Here is a 12,830-nt window from a genome sequence, read left to right as displayed (position 1 = left end):
CGCCCAGCGTGAAAAGAAAGTGCAGCCTGCCCAGGAATGGTGCTGCCCACACTTCCCGTGCCGCTGACGACAACAGAAGCGGACAAAGAAACAAGACGCAGCAAATAGACACCAAGAACAGACAACCAGGGGAGGGGGTGGGGTGGGGAATTAAATAAATAAATAAATCTTTAAAAAAAAAAGAACTACAGTGGTAAGATGGGGGTGAAGCAGATAAAATGGTGGCGAATAGAGCTAAACTTCTCTTAGCATAGCAAAAGATAAAGTTTAAAACTGATGATTCAAAAGATAGCAATATATGCATATTGTTATAAATGTGAAGGTATGTAAATGGCAGAAGAAATAGGCAGAAGAGTTGGAAAGGATTTTCAACATTCTAAATTATTTTACATTGAATTCTTTTCCTTTGAGGAAAAGGATTGGGGAAATTGGACAAGGATGGTATATGTATTTTGTTATTTAGTTTTTCTAATGTCAGGTGACTCTTCAAACTATGTGTATGCATTATTTGATGAAATAAACACTGATTTAAAAATAAGACTGAAAGATTTTTAAGTACTGAAATGCAAACAATTTTAAGTCATATGGCAAATTTTTAAAAAATTCCAGTAATGCCACAGAAATAACCCTAATGGTACTACGAAAGAGCTGTGGGCAGTTGTTTGCCTTGTTGAAGTTATTCTTAAAAAAAAAAAAAAAGTGCCAATACACTAAAAAATAAATTCACCTCTGAAACTAGGTTCCTCCTTTGACTTCTATGTCCTCATTACCTGAAAATTTGCTCTTCCACCTCATTAATACATCTCAATTCCCTGATTTATGCCATCTCTCTTGCCTTTATTTCTCTCAAACTAAACTTGTCTTCTAAATTTACTTCATAGCCCTTTACCCCTTGACTTCTCACACCCAATAAAAACCCCTGATCCTGAATTAATCCAACAATCTATTTTAGGTCTTGCTTCCTGAAGGCTGAAGAAATGGATACTTTCTTTGGTTGATTTCATCGTAAATTCATGATCTTCAAACTCATTTGAAAATCAGTACTTGTCAATAGTACCCTTACCCATCTCTATTTCTTTTTTCTATACATGAACCATTCATCTTCAGCCTCTAATCTCTGAACTTCTGCTCAGAGTGCTTTATCACTTGATAGCTTAATTTCCTATTTAACCAAGAACATAAAAGCTTTCAGGCTTGAATTTACAATTTTCTTTCTTATTTCCAAATATATCCATTCTCCCCTTTCCTTTTGTCCAGAGGAAGAAATAGCCCTACGTCTAAGGCTCTTTCCCGTTATCTGACTTCTTCATACTTTCCTTAGACATTGCTTTTACCTAGGATATTGTCCTCAGTATACTGATCATCTCATTCTATTTGTCTGCAAATGTCTTCATTAATAATCATAGTTTTAGCCACCATTTCGAAGTTTATCATGCCCTGATTTCAATATCCAGTCTTGATTTCTGTTTCATACATTTCCATATTGGGTATCCAAAGGCACATCAAAAACATGTCCCCAAGAATTCTTCAGCTTCCCCCAAATCTATACTCACTATAGTATCTCAGTTAACTATAGCAATAGCTACAGTATCCTAAGTCACCAAAGCCAGAAATCCGGGCTCAATCTAGACAACCCTTTCTTGTCCCTCCATGGCACATAGTGGAGGCTGAACACATTTACTGAATGAGTATTTATTATTTCCATTTCCAGTGAGAAATTATTATTTCCATTTCCCCAAGCTGCTTCTTCCTTTCTTACTTGCACTGCCATCATTCAGGCCCTCATCTCTGATGATTTCTATTCTATCAATTGTCCTCATGATCTATTTATCCTTTTCTCTTCATTGACTACTTTCCCCTACTTCTCGTCATTGAATACTACAACATACTTAAGGCTCTTAGGTGTGTGGAAATTTCCTTCCCTAAGCAATTGTCCTATCTCACTTTTTCACTTACCCCTAAGCTTCTTTAAATGCCTCTAGTTCATTTCCTGACAACATTCACTTAATAAGAATGGACTTCCTTGGTAGTGGGGAAAATTTTAAATTGCTTTAAGACTGAGAGCATTCTTCCCTTCCATCCCTGATCCACAGCCCAATGGCTCCAAGGGCAGATCTCAGGGGCAGACTCTGTCCTGGGAGGTAACCCACCCATTTAGACTTTGGTCAAGTATACACCCATTGTTGTGAAGTCCTAAGGACTGGTGGAATAATCGAAATGCAGGTGCTTTGTTCCACCAGAGATGCTGAGTATTCAGTAAACACTGATGGGATATATAACAAAGAATGTGTATTTGTTAAGCACTTAGTATTGCTAGGAAATTCACTTCAGTTATCTTAATCCTCATAAGAAGCATATGAATAGATGTTATACTTTCCTTTCTACTTGATAGACAAGGAAAAGAAGTTTTAGAGAAGTTAATTAAATTGCTTTAGGTCAACACTGTAGGTACTTGAGCCAGGATTCAAGAGGGCAGTCTGGCCATTCTTAATTACTCCATTACTCTCTTAGCTATAATATGCTAGGTTCTGCAATATAAGGACATAGATATTCTTCAAGAAGCATACAGACTAGCCAAGGCAAATAAGACCTGGCAACTATAATGTAAAATAGACACCCATTAGGTATAATCAGAAAGATGCAAAGTGTTAGTAGGATCCTATGAGACCAAGAGTCCTTCCTTCAAGCTAGGAGAATTAAGAGAATATATGGAAGATGACTTCAAATTTAGTTTTAAAGTCTAAAAGATGGGTAGGGTTTGAACAATTTCTGTTAAGGGGGAAGGTAACTTAGACAAGGGACATTGCCCACTAAAAACACTGATGCATGAATATACAGAGCATGCCCAGGAAACAGGTCTCAATTAAAGCAAAAGGTGGGTGAAAGTAAGGGGTAAGATTCAAAACAGGAAGGTAGTTTGTGATCAGATTCTGGGGCACCTGGACTTTATCTGCAGTCTGTAACAGAAGCTGCTGAAGATTTCTGCACAGGGTAGTCCTGTGATAGTTCTTCTTTAGGAAGATTAGTTTAGCAGCAGGTTGCAGGACCCTCAAAGTAGGGAGAGACTGAAAGAAAGTGTATTTTATAGGAAACTTGAAATGATTCTGATAAATGGGTCACAAAATCTTGACACTGGGAGAGACACTGTGGAAACAAGAGGAGGTGAATAATAGATTTCAGAAGTAGAATCAACTCAATTGGTCTTGGTAAAGTATCTAAGCAATATAAATTTGGAAACGTAAGTATTTGGCTTTATGTCTCAGTCACAAGAGGCTGGGATACAATTTTAACTGAAATTTAGAAACTAAATTTGGTTGACCTTTCATACAGACACACATGCACACAAATACACACAAACTATGTCCACACATATAGTGAGAACATTTGAAAGACCTAGAAAATGAAATTTAGGTTAATATCAAGAAAACTTGAGACTTTACTATGGACCAATAAGTAGGCAATTTATTGTTTAAATAGTTATGTTAAATTTTGTCTGATTTTAGTATTTATTAAAGTTACATATATATTTGTTTTTTTTCCCTTCAAACTTATTAACTAATCTTACTAAAAAATAATTTTCTTTCTACTGACAAGTGGGCAGCTTCTCCTTGTTTGGCTTTAATTACAAAGTTTCCACATATCCCAATTAAGAAAATTATACTTATTCAATCTTTAAAGAATTAAAACTGACAATAGAAAGGAAGATAAGCATTTTTAATTTCTTCATGTGTGTTGAAATTAGATGCAAGCCACAACTTCCCTATTTTCTACAATTTTCCATTTATAGCAGCTTCTAAAGAAACAGTTTAAATAAATCTTCTTTATTCCAAAGGACTTCCTAGAATTCTATGTCAATAATTAAAACAGGAATCTTGAAAGGCTTATAGCAATCATACATTTTCAAGGAAAAATGTTCATGCCCAGTAACACACAGATTTAAGAGGGAAACTCAGCTCAACCATGATTTAAATTCTGGATCTGGATTTGCAGAGGAGGTTGTACTAGACAGTTTCCAACTTTCCTTCTGGAACACAATGCTACAATTTTATCCACTGAGTACCTACTACTTACAAAGAACTATGCTACAAAGTCTTGCACCTAAATTGTAACTGCCGTTGAAAGCAACATCTGGGAGGCTCCTTTAATTCGGCTTTGAATTCTTTTGAGGATTCTGGATAGTAAATAACAAACTAGCTGTTGGATTTACTCTTCATTTCCATCTCCACAGGCTTTGTCTAAACATGCACTGTCCAAAACTGTTGCCACTAGCTTCTTATGACCAACTGAGCACTTGGAATGTGGCTAGTCTGAATTGAGATGTAATGGAAATGCAAAACACACACCAGATTTTGAAGACATAGTATGAATGTAAAATACATCAATAACTTAATATGTGGATTAATGATAAACTGATAATATTTTAGACCTACTTGGTTAAATATTCAAATTAATTTCAATAGCTTACTTTTATAATTTGGCTACAGACAAGTTAAATTTATTTATGTGACTCACAGCATATTTCTATTGGTCTGAACCCTAAGAACCTCATCCAGATTACCATGACTCCTCTTAGTGGCCCAGATAAAAAAGACAGAGTAATCAACAATTATTCCTATCACACTTCTTGATAATTCCATGTCTGGAAAACCTTCTGCCTTCATTATTACTTGAAACCACATCCTTCACTTTTGAGAGTACGTAATGATATTTATTCTGCATTTTAGACAAAAAAGAGGGTAGTGATTCTCTTCAAAGAGAAAATCTTTTTTCTAAATTTCATAAGAGAACATGTCACTCACAGAAATATCATTTCCTGATCAGTATGATATTGGGACTGACTTCAAGGTTCCCCTGACAGTGATTGAACTTGCTTTTCTCAGATGTTGCCCTTCTTCCTCATTTCCAGCAATGCCCATCCTTTAAAACAAGACAATTTTTGCTCATCCTATCCCTCGCTACTTTAATTTCTGCTGATTCTCTCTCTGACTCTTGTTAATAATATGACTGCCCATGCAGGGAGCTATAAGAAAAGTGGCCACTTAGCTTTAGAACTAGTCTTATGCTTTCAGAAAACTAGAAGTCTTTATAATTTCCTTAAACATCTAAATAAAGCATTTTGTTTTTGAAAGACTATAACCTTCACTCTGTACTTATATAATTTACTTCCTTTTTAAAAGAAACTTGATTTGTGAAGGTTTATTTATATTAAAAAGCCAAAACCAGTTACATAAAAAGTTTAACAAATAGCAACAATGAAACAAGGTATTTTGAGACTAGTATAAATATATATGTAGATATAAAAGAAACTGAATAGTAGAAAAGTTGAGCAAAATATAATCAATACTTTTTTGTTAGCAATCAAATTTTGCATATTCATTTAACTATTAATAGGCGATTTTTATTCAAATTTGGTTTAGAATAGTGTATATTAAATATAAAATATAAATATTGAAGTTTGATATTTTAAACAAAATATTTTAAAGTAGAAAGGCACTTCAGGAATGCTTTATGCCCTTGTTTAACAAATAAGATATAAATGATATGTCCAGTCACACAGCTACTAATTAATAAAACCAAGACTTTAACACCTGTGTGCTGACTCTAAGTTGAAATTGAGCCATTATAGTACTATGCTTCTTTTAACTGTCATCTGGTTAAATAAATGTTAAACACAAACCTATAAAAGTAAGATTATGTCATCAGCAGCACTATTAATGCTCTTGCTCAATTTTTTTTTTTTAAAGGAAAGCATTTTAAAATATAAAGAGGAGATAAAAATTGATGGGTGAATTTATTGATTTCTAGGGGAGAGTGTTGCAATAATTAAATCCTTTTAATGTTCATAGGTATCAGAGATTCATATAATTGACATGAAATTTCCATCAAACTCTTTAACTTTTAGAACAGAGTAGACTACTTATCTTCCAGTGAAGTTGGGTAAGGAGAATAGGGTCTTGTCAGTTAAATTTCTCTAGCTTGATCAAGACTGAAAGTATCTATTATTTTAACTATGGACGTAATACTAAGGCCTCATTCTAGAGGAACTCTATTCCTGGTAGGCCTAGTTCTTGCTCACTATTAATGAAGCAACAAGATAGCATCTGATATATATATGTAAAACCATGAATACTCCTTTCTCAAGTGTTTGTTATCCCTAACAGAAGTGACACTACAAGATTGTTACATTTCTGCTTCCATTTATTCTTTTCAAAAGCGCAAACATTACATCTTCTGGGATTTTGATTTCTGTTCAGTTGAGTTATTATTATTAACCTATAAGTCAGGCACTCCGCTGGGTGCTAGGAATATAAATAGCACCTATAGCAGGCTTAAAATTTCAATTAAAATAAGTGGGAGCAAAGACATGTTGAGGATACTCTGATATGTTAAATGTATCCAATAACTCACTAGAGAGAAGTCAGCTTATCCCTCTGGAATGTAGATAGGGTGGTTAAGCTTGATAAGAGGGGTGTCTCCAAGAATACTTAAAAAAAAAAAGCAAACTTTGATGTCAGTCCCAACTTAACTTTTCATCAGCAACATGATTAGATAATAGCCATCAAAACTGGATACAAAATAGATGAGAAAAGTTGCCAAAGGCAAATTTCATTTTACTTCAAATTTGCTGTGTGCTATCCTTTGTAATTCATAAAATCACAGTATATTTCAGCATGGTGCTATTCTTTGTAAATTACAACCACAGATGTAGTGTAAAACAAACAAACAAAAAAAAAACAAGGAAAGAATGGCCAAGGAATAAACTGAACATATGAAAAGTTTTGGACTTTAAGGATAACAACAGATGAGCAAAATCCATAAGACTTAGAACAGAAGCACAAAAGTACATGTTTTCCTAATAAGTTGGGCACTTATAATAGGGATGGATAAAATAAGAAAAACACAATTTATTCTCCTCCTTACTAAAGACAAAAGCATTACTCAAAGTTCAAACAAGAGATAAATGTCCTTTGATTTATGATGGTTTCATAAGAAAACTTAAGCTTCACTTAGTCATTTAATAATGTAAGAGTTTTCAGCCTTTTCTGTCAATTAAAATAATTAAGGAATCATAGCACTATGTACATGTAGAAGAAAAAGTTGCTTTACTATTAAAAATGCTTTAAAAAGGTCCCTACTATGTTTAAATACCCAAATAATGTGTTACTAATACTTCACAAGGAATATCATTTTATTACTGTAATCACAAAATCATAATTTCTGTACAGGAATGTATAAGTGAAAATTAATCAATGCATTGATAATTCACTTCATAAAGATCAGGTAAACATACTACAGAACATTTGTAAAGAAAAAATACTGTAAAATTTTCTGGCCTTGCAGTGCACTTTTCAGTGCAAGTATTTAAGACACAATAGTGTTCAATTCAGCAAAGTACTGCAGAATGTCATGCCACAGTCCACTTAATTCAAAGAGGGTCAGGACATGCAGCTTGTAATAAAATGTCAGAATATATATAAAAAAAACCACATGTAATTCATAAAATATATAGTGGTTTATTTAGATGGTTATTAAATGATTTCACTGTGGAATTCAGCATAACTGGAACAATCATCCAAAGTCTTCTTAACAGGAATAATCTTGCTAGGCAATGGCTTTGGCTTCAGGTAGGAATGCCTCCCAGTATTTTATCAGCTGTGGATGATAATAAAGTTATAAGATACCCTCATTACTTTTTTTGTCACTTACATACTTACGTCCTATGTAACATTTAAAACAAATTTATACAAATACCTAACAATGATTAACATTTACTAAAATCTGATCTGGGATCTTGGACATATGAAGTACACGTTCTACCACTGAGCTACGCCAACTCCTAAAATCTGATTCCTAAATGGATATCATTTTAAGTTCTTTATCTCAAATCTGTCCATATATTTAATAATTATTTAGAGCATTAATTATTATTGGCTAATTTCAGTTTGATATAAACAATATAACTAAAGGAAACCTAAGAAAATTAAGTTTAAAAAATCACGATTACATACAGAAACAGAGTACAAACATATATTAAATAAGATTGCCTTAAATAATACAACTATGATGACCAATTCCAACATAAAGTTATAATAACTCCTAAATCAGAGAGTATTCACATTTTATGTTATTGCTAGCCCAGAAAAATTGGGAAAGTGGAGGAAGAAGAGGAAATATTGGGCAAGGAGGAAAAAAGAGATTGAAAAGAACTAGCTGCCAGCCTTCCCTGAAAAGTATAGAGAAGAGACTGTGGTATAAACCAATGGATAAATCCATTTCCTTAAAAACAAGCCCATCTGACATATTTCTTATATTTACATTTATTTAAGAAGTAATTGCTTAAATACAAACTAAATATAATCTAAAGATATACATATCACCACATAATTTAAAAATATAATCTATTATACTTTACATGGACAAGCTACTAAATTCACATATTTTAAAACTAACTGGAAGAAAATTCTATTTAAGGCATAAAAAATTTGCTATATTACTCAAATTTGTATTAAAATGTGTTTTTAAAAAAACCCACTTCTGCTATTTTATAATTTTAATTTGACTTTTTATTTAATGTAACATGTGAAACCATCTTTAATAAAGGAGACAAATGCCCTTGCAGTTTGGCCAATGCCCATAATATACAGTCACCAATCCCAAAACAAATAAAACAAAGATCAAAACAACACAACCTTTTTTTAAAGTTTAGTTTTTGGTTTATTTTAAGTTGTATGTTTTATGAAAGAGAAGAATTTGTTATAAGAATTACCCAGACAAGTCTGATCAACAAGAAAATAAAGCTAGGCAGTGCTCCAAAATATAGTCATCAATTGCAATGAATGAACCACACTAATGAAAGAGGTTGCTGATGTGGGAAACGGGTGGTGTGGGGAGTGGGCCATATGGGAACCTCCTATATTTTTTAATGAAAAATTATGTGTGATCTATGTATGTTTAAAAAAAAAAAAAAGATGTTAATTTAAAAAAACACAGAGAAAAGTTGTCCAGGATATTCTTGTGGCCTGAAACTGGGAAACGCATTCTTCTGCCTAGTGTTTAGAAGTAGCAGAAGCAAAAATGACCCAGGTATATTTAACGCTACCATTTTTTTTCCTATTCCATTTCTTATTCCTCCTTGAGTTTAAAGGGCCATTTCATTAATTCTCTTCTCTGAACTGAAAAAGTATACCAAAAACAGATTCTAGAATTTATATATATTAAAAATTAGCTTACCTGTTGTTGTGTTTGTACTAATGATTCTAAGTACTTGATAATAACAGTTTTAAAATCTTTCACTCGTTCTTTCTGTTAAAGTACAAATACATAAAAAGATATCCATTAGTAGAAAAAAACTGCAGCAAAAGCATGTTTTTAAGAAAAATGCAGAACTATTATACATGCCTCAAATCTTCCCACTTCTTTTCGAATTGTTTTAGAGATCTGTTCAAAATCTCTTTCTCCTTGTTGTACTTTGGCCTCCCACTAATAAAAACAAACAAAAATGCACACATGTCAGTCTTGTCTAGAAAACTTTAAGAGTACTAGCTGTCATGACCAGTTATTTAATTTATTATATCATAATGCCTGAAAACTCAGAGAAACCCCATATCGGCAAAGCCCAATTTATCATCAAGTCTTGTATTCAACTCTATCGGTAGAAATAAATGGGTGTCAGCTTAACTTCCATTAACATTTTATTGCCAGTTTTACTCAAGATTAGACTATTCTAAAACTTGATGAACTACAATATCCATACTTTAATTAACTATAACTAAGATGGAGGAAAAAGATTTTGGGTATAAAATTCACTACCAAATTATTTAGCAGTGTTACAATATAATATTTATTTCTGTGTTATTAATTATTTTGGAATATATCAATGATATTCTCTTAATTTAAAGAGTATGTGTTCATCATAATTTATGTGCCCATGGAAATACTTTAAATTAGAAAAACTGTCATGACAAAACGTTAAAAAAACAAAACAAAACAAAACAAAACACTTTTGTAATGGTAAAAATGCCCAGATTTTTAAAATTGTGGAATTTTGGTCTGCTGAAGACCTTTCAGTAAACATTAAATACAATACAAAACATTGTGATTAGTGACCAATGGAACAGCTAAAATAAAATAACTGAAGATTTAAGTAATGAAAATGATATTTTTCCCACTATGTAACCAAAACATTGGTATGTACGCTTCAAAGAGCAGGTAAATTTATTTTTAATAAAATAAAGGTTGTCCTACCTCTTCAATTTCCTTATTGAAGCATGGCAAAAAAAGTGTATAAATTATAATAAACTTATACAAATTTACTAATTACCATATATAATACATATATATGGGGGATAATATTGCCTGTATAGCTAAATATGGGAAAGAGCTATCTCAAAAACCATTTTTAGACACAAATTATCTGAAGTCAAATTAACCATCTCAAAAGAAATGGGCATTATTAATGCAAATGTTAATTTTAGATCTTTTCTATGTATCCTTTTTTATCCATTCCATATAACCTTGTGGAGGTAACAAAGGGCTCTAGAGGCTTTAATGATGATCACAATGTTAAAGTAATTCTAACATAGTTCATAAAAATATGGAAATGTAGCTAAGTGTTGAATGGTTCAGAAAAAAATACATGAAAAATTATGCATATATGAATGACTCATGAAAAACTTGATTACAGAAATAAAAGCATTTTATATTAATCACCTCTTTTATTTCATTTTTAGCTTGCTGTATTTTATCTGGTTTGTTAGCAACCATCATTTTTGCCTCAGTTTCACGTTTTTTGAGTAAAGTAATTTGAGCATCTTCCCATTTCTGCCAGCACTTCATACGATGGTCAAACACACCCTAGAAGTGAATGACAGAATGCCATTAAGCAAGAAAGAGTAACACTATGAAATATTTTCATAATACTAAAAGTGCTGTTATATTGAAAATGATAAAATCAAATATTTAAATGCTATTGAGATATGGAATATAAGCATACTGTTATCAAAGAAAATAAATTTCCACATTAATTTGCTTAAAAACAAACTATCAATGGATGAAACGAGAGTTCAGAATTTTTTTAAAAAGTACATAAAATTCTTTTCACTAGCTTTAGTTTTATTTATTTATTTTTCAGTGAAGTAATTTGTGTTGTAGATTTTAGAAAAAATTTTATTTGAGTATATCATTCATACATGAACATACATAAACAATAAATGTATAGTAAAAGTTATGAACTTAAAAAACAAACATGCATATCATCATACAGGGCTCCCACACATCACCCCACCCCCAACACCTTGCACTGTTGTGACAGATTTGTTACAAACTATGAAAATGCACTGTCAAAATATTACTAACTATTGCCTATATCTTACATTTGGTGTATTATACCCCCAAACCATTGGATTTACACTCTGATTAGTATATTTGATAAAACATTCTCATATTTGTTCTGTTAACTACAGTCCATGTTCCACTACAGAATTCACTGTGTTATATAGTCCCAGGGATTGTATAATCCATGTAATATGTTTTTTTAAAAATGAGGACCTTATGTTGACTTTTAACTTTATTCTCTCTGAGTAGATTGTTTTTAAATTTAATACATTAAATGATGTCTGTGATCTTAACAAACAAAACAGTCAGAAGAGGTCTTGATTTTACACATAGTTTCATGATCTGAAAAAAAGATTTCTTTAATAGGAAAAGGGATATTGGGATTTTTACCTCTAAACATTATCAGAAGCAGACTTAACTTAGTGGAGACTTATTACTATCTACCATTATGGAGTAGTTCTAAATAACATTCATATAAGTGTAGTTGATTAACTCTAGATTTCTACTAAAAGTGTAAATAATAATAATAATCATCCAGTATTATGGGAAAAACCCCCAAAACCTGTAATTGTACTACATTTATATCTTATGGCATTTTCCAATATGGAAGCAACAGCATTAAAAAAAATTCAATCAACTAGAAAACAAAGTACTTTTCCCCAAACAGTTGTTAAAGTCTAATTCTTCACTCCCTTCCTTCCCTCATTCTCGCTCTTTTTCTTTTTTTTTTAATGGAGGTATTGGGAATTGAACCCAGGATCTTGTACATGGGAAGCAGATGCTCAACCATGGAGCTACATCCATTCCCCAATGAGAGTAGGCTTTTTTTGTTCGTTTGTTTTTAGGAGGTACTAGGATCAAACCCAGACCTCGCTCATGGGAAGCAGGCATTCAACCACTTGAGCTATGTTGGCTCCCCTCTGGAAATTTTATATTAGAAAAATTAGTATTTTCTTGATGAGTTCTATGAATTTGGAAAAAGTATACAATCTATAACTTCTTCCATGTCAATACTAAACAAGACCTCTTATTTCTACTGTTCTCCAAATCCTTTAAAACTCAAACATCTAATACTTAATACCATATCATTAATCATATGAAACAGGATACTTTTGAGAGTGAAAGGAGGCACTATCAATAATTATACTAGGGAAGCAGACTTGGCCCAGTGGTTAGGGCGTCCACCAACCACATGGGAGGCCCGCGGTTCAAAACCTGGGCCTCGTTGACCCATGTTGAGCTGGCCCATGCTCAGTGCTGATGAGCGCAAGGAGTGCCGTGCCACGTCAAGGGTGCCCCCGCGTAGGGGAGCCCCACACACAAGGAGTGTGTCCCATAAGGAGAGCCGCCCAGTGTGAAAGAAAGTGCAGCCTGCCCAAGAATGGCACTGCAACATGGAGAGCTGACACAACAAGATGACGCAACAAAAAGAAACACAGATTCCCGATGCCGCTGATAAGGACAGAAGCAGCCACAGAAGATCACACAGCAAATGG

At 32.9% G+C, this 12,830-nt stretch overlaps 1 protein-coding gene across 1 annotated transcript in view; it reads right to left on the bottom strand.

Moving 5' to 3' along the window:
• Positions 1 to 3,440: 3,440 nt before the first annotated feature.
• The window catches only part of SNX2 (sorting nexin 2), a 63,747-nt gene continuing 54,357 nt past the window's right edge, over positions 3,441 to 12,830 (bottom strand). The window contains exons 12-15 of the mRNA XM_071209681.1: positions 10,711 to 10,854; positions 9,400 to 9,480; positions 9,232 to 9,303; positions 3,441 to 7,653 (exon numbers count right to left, since the gene is read on the bottom strand). Of these exons, the coding sequence (XP_071065782.1) occupies positions 7,603 to 7,653; positions 9,232 to 9,303; positions 9,400 to 9,480; positions 10,711 to 10,854 (348 nt within the window). The 3' untranslated portion in view covers positions 3,441 to 7,602. The remainder of the gene's footprint in view (positions 7,654 to 9,231; positions 9,304 to 9,399; positions 9,481 to 10,710; positions 10,855 to 12,830) is intronic.

The sequence above is a fragment of the Dasypus novemcinctus genome, chromosome 2, assembly GCF_030445035.2.
Source record: "Dasypus novemcinctus isolate mDasNov1 chromosome 2, mDasNov1.1.hap2, whole genome shotgun sequence".
In the NCBI taxonomy this organism is placed as follows: Eukaryota; Metazoa; Chordata; class Mammalia; order Cingulata; family Dasypodidae; genus Dasypus; species Dasypus novemcinctus.
This window is presented reverse-complemented; position numbering and strand designations above follow the sequence as displayed.